The sequence below is a fragment of the Cutaneotrichosporon cavernicola genome, assembly GCF_030864355.1.
Source record: "Cutaneotrichosporon cavernicola HIS019 DNA, chromosome: 7a".
NCBI lineage: Eukaryota > Fungi > Basidiomycota > Tremellomycetes > Trichosporonales > Trichosporonaceae > Cutaneotrichosporon > Cutaneotrichosporon cavernicola.
Window position 1 is genome coordinate 243,889 of NC_083399.1, and position 18,355 is coordinate 262,243.

Here is an 18,355-nt window from a genome sequence, read left to right on the forward strand (position 1 = left end):
TCGGAAAAGCACCGAGGCCGAGGCCGGTGGGGCCGAAGCCTGCCGATCTCGGCATGTCATCATACATCAGTCATTCAGTACAGTAGACCAGTTCCGCCTTCCGCACAAGCACCAAACCAAGATGTGACCTCATCAGCCAAAGTTCTCTCACCAAGCGATATCGCCCAGCGATAGCTGACGCAACCAACAGCTTGATCATCGATTGCTCACCTCACCTCACCAGCTCTCAAGTCGCTCCTCGACAACTCAAAACACAAGCCGCTCCACCGCTCCACAGCCCCACACACATTTCTCACGCCGCAATGTCACTCCCATCAACCATGAACGCCCTAGTTCTCACGCTCTCCACCAAGTCGGTCAGCCTCAAATCCGTCCCGACTCCCAACCCAGGGCCAGGCGAGGTCGTCGTGCGAGTGCACGCAATCGCCCTCAACCCCATCGACAACCTATATGTGCTGGCACCTGTAGCCGAGACCGACCGCGTGATCGGGACGGACTTTGCTGGCGTCGTTGCGGCAGTTGGCGAGGGTGTGCGCGACCGTAAGGTCGGCGACCGCGTCGCAGGCTTCCAACAAGGCGCATGTTCGACCAACGAGCTCCCGGGCGCATTCGCCGACTACGTCGTCTCGGATTCTGACCTCCTCTGGTCCGTCCCCGCCACCATGAATCTCCGCGACGCCGCAGCAGTGAGCATGTGCGGCCTCACAGCCGCTCAGGGTTTGTTCTATCGCATGGGTATCCCTCTCCCTTCCAACTTCCCTACTCCAAGCATCAAGCCCGCCTCGCCAAGCCCCGTCTCCACCGAAAACCCCGTCGTGCTGGTATATGCCGGCTCCACCAGCCTGGGGATGTACGCGCTGCAGCTGACTCGCCGCGCCCTCCCCCAGGCCAAGATCATTGCGGTTGCGAGTCCCAAGCACGCCAATTTCCTCACCGCAGCCCCCTACGGTGCCAACCATGTTGTCGACTACCGCGACGCAGCCTGGCCAGAGGCCGTTCGTGCCCTCGCCCCAGAGGGTGTGACCTACGCCATGGACTGTATCTCGGAGGGCGAGACGGCCGAGGGTGTCAGTTCTACCGTCGCCAAAAACGGGCGCATGGCCATCTTCCGCAGTCCCCAGGGCGGCGGCTTCCCAGCCGACCTCAGCCCAGCGCCAATCTACGGTGCGGTGTGGGAGGGACTCGGCCGTGGCATCGGGTACAACGGCGGCGTGATCCCCGCCGACCCCACTGCGCGCGCCTTCGCCGTCGCTTTTGATGAGTATCTCTCCAAGTACCCGCTTGCGCCTAACCCAATTCGTCTCCTCAGCGGCGGACTCGAGCGGGTCACGGCCGAGGGCTTTGCGCTCCTCGGTGGCATTCTGGTCGCTCAGCGCGGCGACGCTGTCATCGACGGCGTCAAGCTCAAGCCGCTCAGTGGCGAGAAGGCCGTCTTCGAGCTCGTCGCCGAGAAGTAGATGCCAGTAAGGTTGAATAAAAATAGTGCAGTGCGATGCATCGATGCATCGGCTTGATATTATCGTCAGATTAGGGTCGGCATTGACCGGTAGATAACGGGTATGCTCAAGTAGCCGGCGCCCACCGCTACTCACCTTTCCCAAGAAGCAAACTTGATGTCCTACACTACAGTTACTCATCATGCTTCCAGGGCTCGAGAGGATTGACAAGCACACGGCCCACGTCAACGGCGTCGACATCGCCTACCGCGTCTCTGAGGGAGGCAAACCACCCCTTCTTCTCCTCCACGGCCACCCTCAGACGCATGCGATCTGGCACAAGGTCGTCCCGGCCCTCAGCGAGCACTTCACACTAGTCCTCCCCGACTTGAGGGGCTACGGAGATAGTTCGAAGCCTCCCGCGACGCCGGACCACTCCAACCACAGCAAGCGCGTCATGGCTGCGGACAATGTGCAACTCATGCTTCATCTGGGATTCAACCGCTTCAGTATCCTCGCTCACGATCGTGGAGCGCGCGTGGCCCACCGCCTCGCCATGGACCACCCGTCCGTATTGGACCGCCTAGTGGTGCTGGACATTGCCCCCACGCTCGCAATGTACGAGGGCACTACCGAGTTGTTCGCACGCAAGTACTGGCACTGGTTCTTCCTCATCCAGCCCAGTCCAATGCCCGAGACTTTCATCACCAGTAACCCAGAGACGTTTCTCCGTGCCTGCATGGTCAAGTTTGCTGGCACCAATCCATTCGACGATGCCGCGTTCGAAGAGTACCTCCGCTGCGCCAAGCTTGAGGGGTGGGCAACTGGTGTGTGCGAGGACTATCGCGCAGCCGCGTCAATCGACCTCGACCACGACCGCGTCGATCGCAACGCGGGCAAAAAAGTCCAGGCACCACTACTTGTTCTCTGGGGAGCCGCTGGAATCGTTGAGATGTGCTTCGACCCGCTGGCGGAATGGCGCCGCGTCGCGGCTGACGTGAGTGGCGGCACCTTGGCGTGTGGACACTACATCCCCGAAGAGGCGCCGGACGCTCTGATCAAGAAGGCGCTCCCGTTCCTCCTCGGCACCGAGTAGAGAGTCAGGATAGTACATGATTATGCTACATTTATAGGTCTGCAAACTGCTCGACGTATTCGTCGATGCCGTCGTCGAGGAGACGCAGGCGCCCGTCCTCCAGTGCGTATACGTCGTCAGCGCACTCGCGCACAAAGTGGCGGTCATGGGTGACGATGACGACCGTGCCCTCATACTCGTTCAGCGCAGCGATGAGCCCCTGCACCGCATACATGTCGAGATGGTTGGTGATCTCATCGAGGAGGAGCATGTGCGGCCGGTCGTAGAGCATGAGGGCCATGGCGAGTCGCGCGCGTTGCCCACCGCTGAGCGTATTGGCCGACCGCAAAGCGAGCTGGCCAGAGATCTCGAACGACCCGAGCCAGCGGCGCAAGTCGCCCTCTTTGGGCGGTTCGGCGCCCGTGTCGGCATTGAACGCCAAGTACGCGCGAGCTTGCAGCAGAGCCAGTCCCGACTCAGCAACGCTGCTGAGCTCGTCAACAAAGTGCTGCGTGTAGTGGCCGATGCGGAGGCGGGGTGAGATCTCGGCGCGCCCGTGCGTCGGAGAGAGTACGCCGCAGAGCAGCTGTACAAGCGTCGACTTGCCGCAACCGTTCAGGCCCACGAGCGCGATGTGGTCGCCGGGCATGATGGTCAGCGAGATGCTCTTGAGCACACGCCGCTTCTTGCCCGGGTATGAGAACGAGACAGAATGCAAGGCGACGAGGGGCCCAGTCCCCCGGATTTTCTCGGGGTTCGGGATACTCAGGTCGACGTCCTTCTCAGCCTTGATGAGCTCGATCTCGGGCCGCATAGTGTCGTGATACCCCGCCCAGTATGAGACTTTGAAGCGCTTGCCATCCTCGGTCTTGTTGGTACCTGCCATGCGTTCGAGCTTCTTCTGCCGGCTCGCCATCTGGCCCAGCACCTTATCGTCGCCGCTCTTGTTGGCGTGTTTCTTGAACCGATCAATACTCTTCTGCACGTGCTCACGCCGGCGCTCCAGCGCTGCGTGCTGCCGCTCTCGCTTCTTGCGCAGTTCGTCCTCCGCCTGCTCGTACGCGTCATAGTTGCCGGGATGGTAGGTGAGCTGCTTGTCCTTGAGCCGAATGATCTCCTGTGACACGCCGTTCAAGAAGTCGCGATCGTGCGACACGCACACGATCGTAATGTCCTCCAGTGTGGTCAGGTACTCTTGCAACCATGCAATGGCAGCGAGGTCCAAGTGGTTCGTGCATTCGTCGAGGAGGAGGAGGTCGGGCTCGATGAACATGGCCTTGGCGATCGCCACACGCATGCGCCATCCACCAGAGAGGTCAGATACAGGGCCATCCTGCATATCCTCGTCGACATCAAGGCCGGAGAGAATCGCCCGCGCCCTCGATTCGGCACTGTGCGCGTCCATCTTATCCAGTTCGGCGTACAACGAGGCAATGACCTTGGCGGCGACTTCAGAGACGGCGCCCGCAGGCGAACCGTATACCTCGTCGTGGACGTTCGCGAGCATAGTCTGCTCGGCCTTGAGCGCAGCACCGCGCGCAATCTTGCCACGCTTTCCGGATCGTAGGGTTGCCTTCTTCTGCGCATCGTCGACACGCTCGTGCGCAATCCGCGCAACGTACGCATCCACAGCCACCTTGAGTACCGCCTCGTCCTCACCTCCCTCGAGGGCCCGAATATTGTCTACGCGCTTCTGCCGCTCCGTGTCGGCCAGCAGAACAGCGTCGACAACACTGATATCCGTGTCGAACACGTCGAGCTGCGCGACGTAGAGCGTCCGGATATTCTCCGGAAATCCTACGAGGCTCTTGTCCCCGATGACGCTCAGTAGTGTACTCTTGCCTGTGCCATTGCGCCCCACCATACCGTAGTGCACACCAGCCTTGAGCCACAGCCGCGCATCGACCAGCAAGTCGGCATCGTCAATCGTGACGTTGACATTACGCAGGTTGACTTCCTTGCTGAGTGTCGTGATCGTGGCTGCGTGAAACCGGCTCTGCTGCGAGTACGCATTGACAACCGGCTTGCCCGGCGCCTTCTCCTTCCGCTTCTTCTTGCTCGGCGTCGAAGGGCGGGACGACTCGGCGGACGATGCTGAGGGCGGCAGCAACCTCGGTAAATTGCTCGCACCGTTGGCAGGTGGTGCTGATTCGAGGGTGAGGCGCTCAAACATGGCATCGAGCTCGCGTGGTTCCATGCCAAGGAACGGCTCGAGCGCCAGGCGCACCTCCTCGGGAGTGTGTTTGCCAGCAACCACGGTGCCAAGGTAGGCGACGGTGCCGTCGTCAAGCGTTTCACGGACTTGAGGCGGCGCGGCGGCCACGACTTGCTCGATAGTGATCATGCTGTGGGAAAGGGGATTGGGTGTGGATCTGGTAATATGGAGGGCTTAAGCTTGTAGGGAGAGATGGAGGCGGACGTGAAAAGGTCGTAAGGTCGTAAGTTGACAGAGTCGGTGTGCGTTGTAGATGATTATAAGTGGTAGGTGTGCTACCAGCGCTTGAAACGGCACCGAGGATGTCGAGTAAATGCCAAGACAAGTCTCAATGAGGCTGGAGTGATGGTGGGCCTTGGTGTGAGTTGCTTCGGATCCGAATGACGATCAGCCAAATCGGGCCGAGATAGACGGAGTGAGAACGATCTCCGATATGTCACTACAAAAATGAAGGCAAAAAACATTCCAACATCGGAACAAATAGGGCGTGTAGCTCAGTTGGTAGAGCGTTCCATTCGCATGGCGTCTTCACGACATCAAAGTGGATTTGGAAAGGTCTTTGGTTCGATTCCTAACTCGTCCAGTGTTCTCTTTTTGAAAAGGCTCTTCATCCTTCTGAGTTTGGCACTCGAGCTGTGTACAGTGTGTCACGTCTCGAGATGACAACTATGAATAGAGACCAGATGAATGTTAGGCGCATTTCGTCTCATTGTCCACTAGCCTAGGCTCTCCATCCTCTTGCTCTGCCTTCCTCTCAAACATCAACACTACCTCGTGTAGACTCGACTCTGTTCAACACCCCTGATAGTTCACTCTCATTTAAACCATGGATCCTCCTCCTCCCTCCTTCTCTCCATCCCTCATCCTCACCTCTCCTCACGATGAGTCACGAAACCGGTGCTGAGCAGCCCGTAGCAACTCTACCAGAGGCTCCCCTCATCATCGAGTACAAGGGTAACCCTCTCATCGACATCGTCGCCTTCCCTCATATCGTGGAGCGCATCGCCGACTTGGCCGATCTCCCTACCTCACTCCGCCTGCGTACGACGTGCCGTCGCCTCCGCAACCGCACCGACAAGCGTCTCTTCCAGCACGTTCTCCTCTGGGTCTCAGGCTTCTCCAACAGGTGCTACGCGTCCACGACTGATGGTCGCAGCGCGCGCCTCCCCATGACCCCCATTCCGACAACCCCCCACCCCGAGGCTTACGATTTTGGGCACACGACTCAGGAGCCGGTCTCCAGCATCAACTCGGTCACCAAGTACGCGCGCACCGTCGACGTCATGGCCCCTGGTCTCAACCCGGTCATGCTGCCCGCCCTCTCGAGCGGCACCCTCGTGCGCACGTCGTCGGCCTTCCCTCTCCTTCCAGCTCCCGAGGTTGAGGAGCGCTACCTCGACACCCGATACCACACTGACCAGCTCCAGCTCTACTTTCCTGGCCCCAAGAGATGGGTCGTCCACATCACCTTCAACGACAGATGGCCCTACGGTCCGGGAGACCTAATCCACATCACCAATAATGTCAAGGACTCGCACGATACGATGACTCTCACCCTCGTCCTTCACCCGATCGATGGAGCTGCCAACGTGGCTGAGGGTGGCAAGACTCTAGATATCTTCTTTCCCAAGGTCCTGTCGGGTGACAGCCCCCTCATTTCGGGCGTCACCGTTGTTGGTCTGGAAGCGTGCAGTCCCGAGCTCATGGGTCTTCCCGAAGCCACTCCAGCTCAAGTCGAGGCGGAACTCGATCGGATTTGTCGGCCAGGCTACCCGATCTCTTTCCTCACGATGGACGAGTGGGTCGCTACTACCAGCGCCCGCGAAGTCGAGGTCCCGGAGCACATGGTGAGATTCATAAGTGACCTCTGGGTGGAGCCCGAGGAGAAGTATGGGCTGTGGGATGCCCATGCCGATGAGGGCCCGGCCAACGACGAGGAAGATGTCGCCCATGACGACGGCACCCACGTCCACGGCGACCGCACCTGCCCTCGTTGTGTAATCACGTAGATGATCCCTCCTGCCTAGAGCAGTAGAATTAGTTTTGTCCTCTCTGCGAACAATGCAGATATACCCTCGCCCCGAATTTACTTCATATTGGTCGTGTAGATCGCCTCGCCACAAACAACATCACATAGTATCCATACCATAACAGTCCATCTCACTCCTGTTCTAGTCGCCGACCGTGTCGTCGCATGTCGCCCAACCTCTTAGACAGATTTCGCGGGTCGCCACTGGGCCACAACACCATCTTGCTCTGCCCGCCACTCGTCAAACGTCACAAAAAGCATGGTCTCAGCGACCTCGTGTGCGCGGTCGACCTCGTTGCGGTTCCAATGCCAGTTCTCGTCAGCCGAACTACCAAATTCCGCATCTGCAACCGGGATCTCATACACCCGAGAGCGCAGAGCGCCCTGCCAGACTGGAGGGATGGCAATACCTTCCCCCATCTCACTGATACCACTGAGGCATCGGATCGTTCGATCGTGGAGTGGCTGGCGGCCTGGATAGAGCGTCGTACCAGCCATCAGACCGATGTAGATGGGGTGACATTGTTCTGCACCGACAATAGTGAGCCTCGCCCCGCCAGCGAGCCACGGCACCAAGGTTTGCATTAAGGGTAGGAGGACGTCGAACCGGTCCACCCATCCTTTGCGACGGCTGTAGTCGCCATATGCTTCACCTTGGGGGGAAAGGATGAGGGTGATGTTCCGGATATTGTGGGAGCGCTTTGCGCCTCGCAGCCTCAGGCTGGTGGGTTCGACGTTGCTGTGCTGTGCAAATGACAGATGAAGGACATAGTCGGTACACTCGCCGGTAGCGTGGATGAACTCCATGCCTGTGGAAAGCGGGGCCGTCAAGTCGATGTAATCGACCAGAATTGTCGTGGGTGGATGTGGCATCGACGCGTCGGCGCGTCGCACAATGTCGGGGTTCTTGAGGAGCGTGGCGGCAGGCCACGGGGGGCCCTCGCACCACTGGTAGCGGCGGAACACCCTAGCTGAATACCCCGAGAAGCAACGGCCATCGAAATAAATGTCCAATGCTCGTGTGTGTGTGAGTTTGGCAGAGTGGTCGATACATTCCGCGTCCATTCGTGGTTGTAGTGGGAGGCGGGTACGCATGTCCGGCGCCCAATACTCGACCAAGGGGTAATTATTGAGGGCGACGATGGCAACGTGTGCGAAGAGAACTGCGTCGGCGCAAGAGCGTGCGCCCTTGCTCACTTGTCGGAAGGCCATGAGTTCGTATGGCTCACTGGCCGCAATAATCGCGTCGAGGAGGTGCGGAAACGCATTGCTGTCGAGTAGCGGGTCGGTGTGGTTGTCGGTGTGGTTGTCGGTGTGGTTGTCGGTGTGGTTGTCGGTGTGGTTGTCGGTGTGGTTGTCGGTGTGGTTGTCGGTGTGGTTGTCGGTGTGGTTGTCGGTGTGGTTGTCGGTGTGGTTGTCGGCGTGGTTGTCGGCGTGGTTGTCGGTGTGGTTGTCGGCGTGGTTGTCGGTGTGGTTGTCGGTGTGGTTGTCGGCGTGGTTGTCGGCGTGGTTGTCGGCGTGGTTGTCGGTGTGGTTGTCGTTGTGGCTGTCAGGGAGGGGCGGGGAGGGGCGTCGCCGGCTCGGCCAAGCGCAGGTCGCCAGCAATGCAGAGAGCGCTCGAAGGATGAGTGCTGACATGTGGGGGATGGTGTGAATGAGACCTCGAACGTGATCTGGGACTGTGGCGATGATGGTGGAGCTTCGGAACATCCTCGGTTCCCTTGGAAGAGCTCCGAAGCCATCTGGCTGATGTAGCTGTGCCCAAGCGTCTCTCTACTTGCTGGCTTTTGGTGACCTGCCCATCTGCTGATCGAGAAACAAGTCAAGCTTGCGCTATGGCCATCTCAACCAGGTCCTTCACCGCCCACAGGCACGAGCCGCTATCAGCTTGGTTATCTCTACGACGGTAACGCAATCGTAGATCTCACGTTGGTGGTGTGCGGCCAGAGGACCCAAACTCGTATCGGAATACGTCATTGCAGACTAGCCGTTGAGATGCAATGTGCCATCACGTGAGAACAGTGGTATTCTACGCGGCCCTCCCGTCCCTCCCGTCTCGATCACATGGACCATAATGTCTTAGACAGTCACAAGGGCCATAATGTCTTAGACAGTGTTAATGAATGAACTGAGTGCATCTGCAATTATAGACAGCACAGCACAACTACAGCGGCTACGAGGGTTCTATCACTGACTCGGATGGAGCTGCGACTCGGCAAGAGCCGCCGGCTCGATAAAGCTCTCCTCCTCGGAGGGGATGCTCACGACGTTGCCGCCTGAGCGGGACTCGAGCGTGTCCCCGACGCCAAAGCTGTCGCGTGACCCGCCCGGGTGGATCTGTGACTCTTCGAGCGCCGGCATTGCGCCAAACGATAGCCCAGAGTGAGGTTCAGGCTCGAGCTGTGACTCTTCCATTGCGGCCTCAATCTGTGTCGGCAGAGCGGATGCGTATTGGAGGCTGTTGCGGCCACGCGGTGGGGGCGAGAGTGGGGTTTGAGTGGGCGGTGAGCGCGGGGGCGGCGTGAGCTGCGTGAGGGGGTACGACTGGTTGCCGATCTTGATCGTTGATGGCCGGAAGGAGATGCCGCGGCGGGCGCGCGACACTGCTGCCTGGGGCTCTGGGAGGAACTGGGACTCGGCCTGCGCTGCACTCATCATCGAGCGATCATCGACCACACTCTCTGGGAAAACGCCACTCTCCGGGATAACGGAGACTCCTCCCCGAGTCATGTCATAGTTGGCCGTCCTCTCGTGAGGCAGCACTCCGCTCTCGGGCAAGACAGAGACTGCGGGGCCGCCATACGGCGATGTGGACGTGTTCCAGTCTGTGGAGGGGCCGGGGCTTCCATTCGAAGGACTGTTCGTACCACGACCAAGGAGACGCTGCAGGGTCGGCGACTTGGCCGGACTTGAGGGCAGCGTAGCGGTCCGCGGTCCACTAAAGGTTGGCCGCACTGGTGTTGCTGGATTCGAGCCCTCGTTGGATGATGTACGTCCAGTCTTCTTGTCGATGTACTGCCTAATGGCCCGGCCTCGTGGGTTAGTAGTGCTGACGTTTCTTGGATCGATGTCTTGACCTGTCGTCCAGATAGTGAGGGCGCGGATTGGCCCGACAAAGTGGCGGCGACCTGGGAGTCAGCCAACTGGACGTCGGCAACAACTTACCATATAGGAACCACGACGCGAGGAAAATAAGAAGCAGACCAGCGATCACCATTGGCAGGAAGCTGATGATCTCGCTTGCCTTTTCTGCTTGTCAGCCAAACCGGTAACCTGTCACTTGAACTCACGGCCATCCTTGGCCTCCGCGCCTATGGTTTTCCCATTGAATACTGTCAATGACAGGCAACCCTGGATCAAAGAGAGAGACAGCCAGGCAATGGTGATGCAAGTGCAAGGCTTGCTGAGCCTGCCCAACGAAAAGTCGGAACGACCAACGTAACGAAGGTCGAGGCGACATAACAGGTAGAGGACCAAGGGAAGTCCCTGGCCGTTAGTCTACGCACGCGACAAGTCGAACTCACGTAAGGGATGTTGATGAGGTAGAACTGGAACGCTTGGAGAAGAGAAAACCAGTTCTGATGGTTGACGAGCCATCCAGTAGTGGCCAGGAACATGGCCAGTAGAAGGGCAGTCATGGCCACCCACGGCTCTTTGTGCTTGTCGGTTCTCGCGAGGAACTTGGAGAAAGGAATGCCCTTGTCACGTGCCAGAGCGAAGATGAAGCGGGACGTGATGAGCGTCGATGCCAGGACCTGCGTCGTGGTACACAAAGTGGCGAGGATGGCAAATGCCAAAATACCAGATTTGCCAATGTCCATGATCCCTCCCAAAGGAACCTGTCATGTCAGTCGTCGTGTTCCCAATCCTCAAAGTAACACTTACAACTGGAAACGTAGCGTACAACCCGTTCGTGACCGGAATAAGGAACACGATGTACAGGATGACCAAGATGTAGACGTTGATGTAGTGATAGATACAGGTTGTCCACAAGACACGCGGCACCGTGCGTGATGGGTTCTGGGTCTCCTCAGCCATGCTGGTGTAAGAACAGTGACGTTTCTCAGACTCACTGAATAGGAGCATCAATCGCAGTGACTCTAAGGGGAAGGCCCATGAAGATCATGCGCGACAGAGGATAGATCCACTTCTTTCGGTTCGGAAAGCCCCAGTTCTGGGGCGGGTTCCCGCCCAGAATGTCCATGAGTTTCGCTTGGGGACTGGTCCTGTGCGTTAGGATTGGGAACCTTGTGAGAGTACTCACGGAATCTTGACAGCGCATGTGATGAGCATACTATACGTTAGGATGATGACGATGACGTTGAAAATGCCGGCTGCGATCCAAAAGGTGCTCGTCCGCGCGATACGAGTCATAGTCAAGATGGCCACGAAGGAAACAAGTGAGAGGTAGAAGACGGGCTCCCACCATTCCTTGGGGTGCGCAGCTTCGCCAGTTAATTGATTGGAATCCGGGAAAGCCATGGACGTGTAGATGGACTTGAGGCTGATAGTCACGGCGTACATGTAGCTGATTGTCTGCGAATAGTTAGTAGGCTATCCACTGTGGGACGTACCTTGCCCAAGTGCATGGCGAGGGTGAAACCAGCAACAACCCATGCCCACTGGCGCTCTCCGCCGACACCGTTGCGAGCAAGCTGCCACGCCCATGTCGCCATACCTCCAGCCACGGGGAAGGCGGAGACCAGTTCAGAAAACGGTCCGATGAGGCAAAGGTGGAAGAACGCGAGGAACGGGTATCCGATAATCTGGGAGTGTCAACTTGGGTTCCGGCTGCCGTAATGGTCGTATCTGTTGTCTTTTCTACTAACAAACAATAGTGGGCCATCGTAAGCGTACATGGCCTGGTATCCGATGAAGTCGAAGATGGCCGAGGAGTGGCACACGTTCAAGCCTGCACTCGACCAGAAGCCGAGAGGCCGGCCGAGCGACACGTCGTATCCGAGCATACGGAGGCGCTCATCGTCGGTGAGGGTTCCAGCCGGCAAGCGGGACTCCTCCTCTCCGACAGTCGGTTGAGTCCGATAGTCTTCACGACTGTCGTTGTCCTTGAACTCGTCGCTCGAGTTGGAAGGCATTGCGTCGGGGATGTAGGCGTATGGATAATGAGGAGGATTCAAACGTCCAGACATCTTTCCAACGCTCTTCTCTTCTCTTCTCTTCTCTCCTCCATCGCAAAGCCCCGACATATCGCTTTATACAGACTTCCCACGCAGATAGGCAGGGGCGAGGTGGAGGAGAGCAGGGACGTAAAGACGATCACGCACCACTCTGGCCCCGAATCATTCAGTGCCTGCGTCCTTTGCGGGATAAACCGTGGCTTTTGGATGGGGCCTCGAGACGCCACGGCACCACGGCACGACGCCACTTCAGGCGATCCCCCCGCAGATCTACAAGTTGAATGGCAGTAAGACATGTGGCATTTCTCAGGGTTAACTCAAAGCCGATTAAAAATCTCCGTCACTGTTTCTCAGGATATTATGAATTATGACCGCGCGTTAACCTTTCATTCAGTTGAATCCTTCCCGCATTCTACAGGGTAAAAAGTAGGTAAACTGTAACCCTTCGGCATGACCAGACTGATGGTTTGAGGAGAGTCATACTCCTCCCTTGACTTTAGTAGGTTTTGCACATCTGGGTTTCGGGAAGCCAGGTCCAAAGGTACAAATCACGGCATTCCATCACGGCATAACCCCCAAACATCCATTTTGAACAACAAACGACACTGCTCTACCAAGGTCTATTGAGGACTTCTTGGCGGTCAACTCTATCAAGCGGGAGAGATGGATACGCACTCCACCATTGTCAGTTTGGGTCTGCGCTGTACCGGAAGTGACTGTGCGCTGTACCGTCAGTTCAGTCACTTCCGGTCCAAGTCCAAGCACAAACCCGTGTTCCTGGGCGAGCGACAAGTGTCCACCCTAGTCCACCCTAGCAGCGATCCCTAATCATCGCTTGTCATCCTCGGACGCAACTACCCTCTGTTCTTGCATGCTTAATCACAGCATGTCCTGGCAACGGTGCACAGTCAATTCCCGATCGCCCGAGTACGACTCGTTTCAGCTCCCTTCCAGTAGGGTGTTGCGACCCAAACTGAGGCTGTGCCATCCATCCCTTGCCCCTCACCTTGTTGTCACATTCTGCACCCAATGTGAGATAATCCCCGTGTTGGTCTGCGGGGTCGTCACTCATGCTTGACCCCAGGGCTTGGGACGGCTGTTGTTCACACTTGTAACAGAACCGCCAGGGAAACCTGAGCCAAACCTTGGGTTGGATCTCCATGATAGGGCTGCTGAGGTGTGACATGTACCTAGGTAACTAGGTCAGCGTCTCTTGGGTGGAGCATGGCCCATGCTTGCGTCACGTCGTTGCAGTCGCAGCTCGGCGTCCAAGTGGGGCCGTCTGTGTTTGCAAGGCTCAGTGATGCCAAGTTGCAGTTGGTTACCAGTTCTCAATAATTCACCTGCGATCCTGCAAACTGCAGGGTTGCACCCTTGCTCTTCCTGTTGAGCAGCTCAGCGGCGCCATAAATTCCCAAGCCAAAGTGATTGAGGAGGGACGATGAATCGGTCAAGCCCTGTAATGGAACGGACAGCCATTCATAGTGTACAGATATATGTATAGCCTCTCAATTGCCGGATTACTACCCTATGAACTGGGCCTTGCATTAGCCTCGGCAAGCACAGCTCACCCCATCTTATCAGGTGACGGCAGCGTCAAGCCATGTCCCTGACGCCAGAGACCATGCTATCCGTGGCACTCGGCTGACCAGATTCGAACAAGCGCACGACGTATCTTTTGGAAACTAGTCGCTTCACACACAGATGGCACAGACATTCCGCGCGATCACGCCCACCCTCCCGCTGTTCACGTACTAGGAATGCCCAGTAACTTACCAATGCCTCCCAAATCAGCTACGCACTACCTCCACGCACTCCGTCTGGAGTATTCTGCGCCGCAATGGCATTTTCCAACTGTTCCTCGCCACTGTTCCTCTCCAACTGGGTTAGGTTCGCACTCCGATGCCAGTGACATGGTGTGGCGCTCAACGGCAACTCTCCACGCAACTGGTTGGTGGCGTCGGCAGCCTATGTGAATGCTTTGAACTCTGTCTCAGCAATGCACACACTATGAGCCTAAGTGGCCGTTTCGAACGCTGTCTCCGCGTTATCCTGGTATGATGAGCTACCAGTGCAAGATGCGTTACATTGGGGCCGAAAGCCGCCAGTCACTCCGATAGTGTCAGGTCGTTCCTTGAAGCTTTTTGGTCGAATGGCTCACATCAGCGATTGTGGCACTGGTCGACTGCAGATCCGCCACAAGCAATGCATGTCATTAGCTGTCAACCCTCAGCTGATCAAAGCGGCAGCGCTACTTTTCTCTGTGTGATTGATGAACCAAGCCTCGAGGTTGAGGCGCGGAACGCCTTTCTCCACTCGAAGTGACCACCATCGCCATCTCTACGGACTCTCCAGGCGGCTGTGCCCGCTGCACAGACTGGGCAGGGGCCTTTGAAAGTTTTGCTACAGTATTCGGCTTCCCAGCGCCGACCAGCAGGCTCCTGAGACTGTAGGTGGTTACGGGTCTCGGTGCCCGCCGCTCCACAGTGCTGACAATCATGGCCACTAGCCAATCCTCTTGCAAACAATAATTCTCCCACCTCCATTCCCCACATTGCCACATTGACCACCTCCCCGCTCAGCCCGCCCATCCCAACCCACCATCTCGGTACGTCCAGTATGGCGACAACACGTGCACGCTCCTGGCGGTGCTATTCTGACTTGCTATGTGCCCCGTCCTATGTTCCACGCCGCCGCTCACATGCCAGGCGGGTTGCATGAAGCAGGACAGATTCGACACCTTCATCCAGGATACATCCCGGAGGCTTTTCGTGAAGCCCCTGTCATGCGCCACCTGGCGCCGCCCTACCTGTTGGCGTCCCTCAAGCCATGCGGTCTGAATGGCTTCGATCGCAAGGACGTGGCCGAGATTGATTGTTCGGCATGTCATCATGGAAGCCAAGGCGGTCATCAACGTGGTCATCAGGTATGTAATCGTGCAAGCTGTCAAGGTCATCGAGGATTTCATGAAGGCCATCGAGGATTTCATGAAGGCTGGAAACAACTCCAACATGTCCCCTCAATTTGACCTATACCCATTCGCCAAAGCCTTTGCCTACGGTTATGGGTGTCTTGAGGACGTCGATTCGAGGGGCTGCTTGATTCTACTGTTTGATCATAACAGAACTGGCGCTCCTCAATAGCTCGGGCGAGGAGACGCCACTCTGGCAGGAACATGTCCGCCAGTTGACAGCTCGGGCGTCGCGCAGGTCGAGGCGCAGCGCAGCCACAACGCAAGACAGCGAGTTGGGTCATGAGATGTCGAGAACTATGGCCCACAAGTCCTCGGTAACGGCCGAACTCCCTCGCAGGCGTGCTGCGTCAAACATCCCGACACATCACCATCCCTAACTAGCTCTACCGAGCCGTTAGGCGCTCACCAGATCCTCTCAATCTAGCTGGCAAGATGCCATCAGCCCCGACGATGCCGACCATGCCAAAGGGCGCTGTAGCCACTGACTGTGATGAGCACAGGTCCCCTGACCTGGCGCGAATGCCGGTTTAGGAGCGAGGCCCAGCGAGAAGGGAACAGTAGGTGGACAGCCAGTGGAGCGGAGACCGGCATGAGGCTTGCAGTAACCTCGACAGAGCTCGTGGGCGCCCCGCTCCCTCACGTGATTCGTACCCTCGTTGTGGCAGTCTCGAGCACGTCGGCACGAAGCCAGACAACTCCAAAACTTGTGGTACATCACAGTTAGGTGTGTTCCGAGGACACTGGGTCCTCAGAGCGATGCAGACAAGCGACGTGGTTGGAGGTCAGTTTCACCCAGACACCTCACTGTATCGATGCGTTGTGGCCACGAGATTCCAAAGCACGCGGTCTTCTGCATCCCAGTAACCAGTTGGATGCACCGGATGCATAAACTTTGACGTTGGTATCCTTGTGGATCACTGTCGATGCCGAAGGGCGAGAAAAGGACCTCCGCGCGTGCGAACGGAAACTCGAAGTCGGAAAGCGCTTTCTTTTTTGTCCTTGCCTTGTCTATCACGCGACCATGGCCCAGTCTACACTGTACAGTAATGACTTGTTGAGGAGTCCGAAGTAGTCCGAAGTAGAACAAAAGTAACGGGATGTGGGGTCGGGGATGGCGGTGTTCGGTATCTGGATTTACCAATCGATCAGTTTGGCCCGTTTGGGTGGTGAATCGGTCATATCCGCTAACTTGGACAGTCTATCCGGTTATGATACGCCCCACATCACCGGGATCTTCATATCCAACGCCGTTCTTAAGCCTTGGCTGATGAGAGCATTCAGCCCACCTCCAACATCAAACAACACCATGTCCAACCCCGCCGTCCCCCCAGCCTGGGTACAGCAATTGCTGCCCGCCAAGACGACTGGCCCTGCCCAGCTCGCTGCCGAGCGCAGCAACTCCAAGGTCGACCCCAAGGCCCTGGAGACTCTGCTGTATCCCGACGACGCGCTGGCCATGCGCCGCGCCGTCGAGGACGCGATCGCCAACTCGGGCCAGGGATTCGCAGCCAAACTCGAGGCGCTTCCCTCCCTCGGACGAGTTGAGAAGATTGAGCGCTCCCTCGAGCGCGGAAAGGCCCTCAAGCGCCTTCGTAAGAAGCACGGATGGACACCGGAACAATACGCATATGCAAGTACGGCGGCGGGAGAGGCTCACGTCTACGGCCTCCACGACAAGGCATTCATCAAGTGCTTGACTGACCAAGGCTCGGCTGAGCAGCACGAGCGTTTCCTCGTTCCCGCCAAGGCTGACAAGATTATCGGCTGCTATGCCCAAACCGAGCTTAGCCACGGTTCCAACGTCCGCGGACTCGAGACCACCGCTACCTGGAACCCGAGCGACAAGACTTTCATCATTCACTCGCCTAGCCTCACCGCGTCCAAGTGGTGGATCGGCACGCTTGGCTGTACTGCCAACCACGCGCTCGTGATGGCCCAGCTCATCATCGACGGAAAGAACCACGGTCCGCACACTTTTGTCGTTCCCGTCCGCGACATCAAGACCCATGAGCCCCTCGAGGGCGTGTACGTAGGCGACATTGGACCCAAGTTTGGTTTCCAGTGAGTACGCCAAGCTACAGGCCAAACTGCATAGCTGACAAACAAGGTCGATGGACAACGGCTTCGCCCTCTTCAACAAGGTCAAGATCCCTCACATCAACATGCTCAACCGTTTCCAGATCGTCGACCCCGACACGGGCGTGTACCAGCGCCGCGGCTCTCCGGCCTTTGTCTATGGCGGTATGACGTTCCTCCGTGTCGGCATTGCCGCCGACGCCGCAACGACTCTCGCTCGCGCCGCCTCGATCGCCGTGCGCTACACCGCGGTTCGCAAGCAGTTTGCCGACGACGACTCCAAGTCGCCCGCCGAAGTCCCCGTCCTCGACTACACCATGGTCCAGTTCCGCCTCCTGCCCCTCATTGCGACGTCATACGCCCTCTTCTTCAGCACGCAGGAGCTTGGCGCTCTCTACCGCAGTTACGACCAGGCACTCTCGGGCGGCGACCAGAAGCGCGCCGAGACCCTCCTCGCTGACCTGCACATTGGTTCTTGCGCTCTCAAGATCCACGGCACGTTCATCTCGGTCGAGGGTATCGAGGCTGCTCGTCGTTCTTGCGGTGGACACGGATACTCGCACTACTCTGGCATTGGACACCTGTACGCTGAGATGCTTCCTTCGGTCACCTACGAGGGCGACAACTACATGCTCTCCAAGCAGGTCGCTCGCGCTCTTGTCAAGAAGGCAAAGGCCAACGACCCCATGTTCGCAGCTTACAAGGCCAACCCCCGCCGTTCGTTTGACTGGTCCAAGGACGAGGACGTTGTCGCTTCCTTCGGCCACCGCGTCGCCTTCCAGACTCTCCAGATTCTCGCTCTCCGCGAGGACGGCTGGACCTGGAACCAGCTCCTCGTCCCCTTCTGGCGCCTCTGTGCCGCATACGCCCAGTTTGTGATTGTTCGCGCGTTTGCCGCCGCCCTCCCCGGTGTCGCAGCCTCTGTTCCCGGCCCCACCGCGCAGGCAATCAACGACCTCTTCCACCTCTACGTCGCCGTCGTGACCGACCAGTACGCTTCCGAGTTCACCGACGCCCACGCCCTTCCCTCGAACCGCGCCGACGGTCTCGCGCGCCAGAAGGCCATCCTTGCGCTCCTGCAACGCGTCCGCCCCAACGCTGTCAACCTCATGGACGGGTGGGCGTTCTCAGACATGGTCCTCAACTCGTCTCTAGGCCGCTACGACGGCAACGTGTACGAGGACGTGTTCAAGCGCGCCGCCGCTAACCCCGTCAACACGCTCACGTTTGACGTCGACCCCGATTCGGACGTGATCGTGCGCCGCCGCCAGGCTGTCGCCAAGCTGTGATTGAAAACAAGCGAATTGCATGTTGTAGGCCGTAGGCCGTAGGCGGTAGGGTTCAGTAGGCAGTAAGGTTCAGAAGGGATTATGGATAAAGTGCTCAGCCAACTTGAATTGCCTCTGACTTTG

General features: G+C 57.9%; 7 protein-coding genes across 7 annotated transcripts; 4 read left to right on the forward strand and 3 right to left on the reverse strand.

Moving 5' to 3' along the window:
• Positions 1–320: 320 nt before the first annotated feature.
• Positions 321–1,457, forward strand: CcaverHIS019_0700910 (uncharacterized protein; the record flags this gene model as incomplete). Its single annotated transcript, XM_060603496.1, has 1 exon — positions 321–1,457. The coding sequence occupies one exon, from the start codon at positions 321–323 to the stop codon at positions 1,455–1,457; it is 1,137 nt and encodes a 378-aa protein (XP_060459784.1).
• Positions 1,458–1,638: 181 nt separating this feature from the next.
• On the forward strand, positions 1,639–2,532 carry dehH1 (uncharacterized protein; the record flags this gene model as incomplete). The annotated part of the gene is made up of 1 exon (XM_060603497.1): positions 1,639–2,532. One exon carries the CDS (start codon positions 1,639–1,641, stop codon positions 2,530–2,532), a length of 894 nt encoding a protein of 297 aa, XP_060459785.1.
• Positions 2,533–2,563: 31 nt separating this feature from the next.
• On the reverse strand, positions 2,564–4,855 carry CcaverHIS019_0700930 (uncharacterized protein; the record flags this gene model as incomplete). Its single annotated transcript, XM_060603498.1, has 1 exon — positions 2,564–4,855. One exon carries the CDS (start codon positions 4,853–4,855, stop codon positions 2,564–2,566), a length of 2,292 nt encoding a protein of 763 aa, XP_060459786.1.
• Positions 4,856–5,607: 752 nt separating this feature from the next.
• CcaverHIS019_0700940 (uncharacterized protein) lies at positions 5,608–6,735 on the forward strand (the record flags this gene model as incomplete). The annotated part of the gene is made up of 1 exon (XM_060603499.1): positions 5,608–6,735. One exon carries the CDS (start codon positions 5,608–5,610, stop codon positions 6,733–6,735), a length of 1,128 nt encoding a protein of 375 aa, XP_060459787.1.
• A 200-nt stretch (positions 6,736–6,935) lies between these two features.
• CcaverHIS019_0700950 (uncharacterized protein) lies at positions 6,936–8,393 on the reverse strand (the record flags this gene model as incomplete). Its single annotated transcript, XM_060603501.1, has 1 exon — positions 6,936–8,393. The coding sequence occupies one exon, from the start codon at positions 8,391–8,393 to the stop codon at positions 6,936–6,938; it is 1,458 nt and encodes a 485-aa protein (XP_060459788.1).
• Positions 8,394–8,942: 549 nt separating this feature from the next.
• On the reverse strand, positions 8,943–11,851 carry CcaverHIS019_0700960 (uncharacterized protein; the record flags this gene model as incomplete). Its single annotated transcript, XM_060603502.1, has 9 exons — positions 8,943–9,883; positions 9,921–10,004; positions 10,046–10,241; positions 10,280–10,594; positions 10,641–10,794; positions 10,829–10,981; positions 11,020–11,291; positions 11,330–11,521; positions 11,585–11,851. The coding sequence occupies 9 exons, from the start codon at positions 11,849–11,851 to the stop codon at positions 8,943–8,945; spliced, it is 2,574 nt and encodes an 857-aa protein (XP_060459789.1).
• Positions 11,852–16,173: 4,322 nt separating this feature from the next.
• Positions 16,174–18,232, forward strand: CcaverHIS019_0700970 (uncharacterized protein; the record flags this gene model as incomplete). The annotated part of the gene is made up of 2 exons (XM_060603503.1): positions 16,174–16,928; positions 16,975–18,232. The coding sequence occupies 2 exons, from the start codon at positions 16,174–16,176 to the stop codon at positions 18,230–18,232; spliced, it is 2,013 nt and encodes a 670-aa protein (XP_060459790.1).
• Between the last annotated feature and the right edge of the window lie 123 nt (positions 18,233–18,355).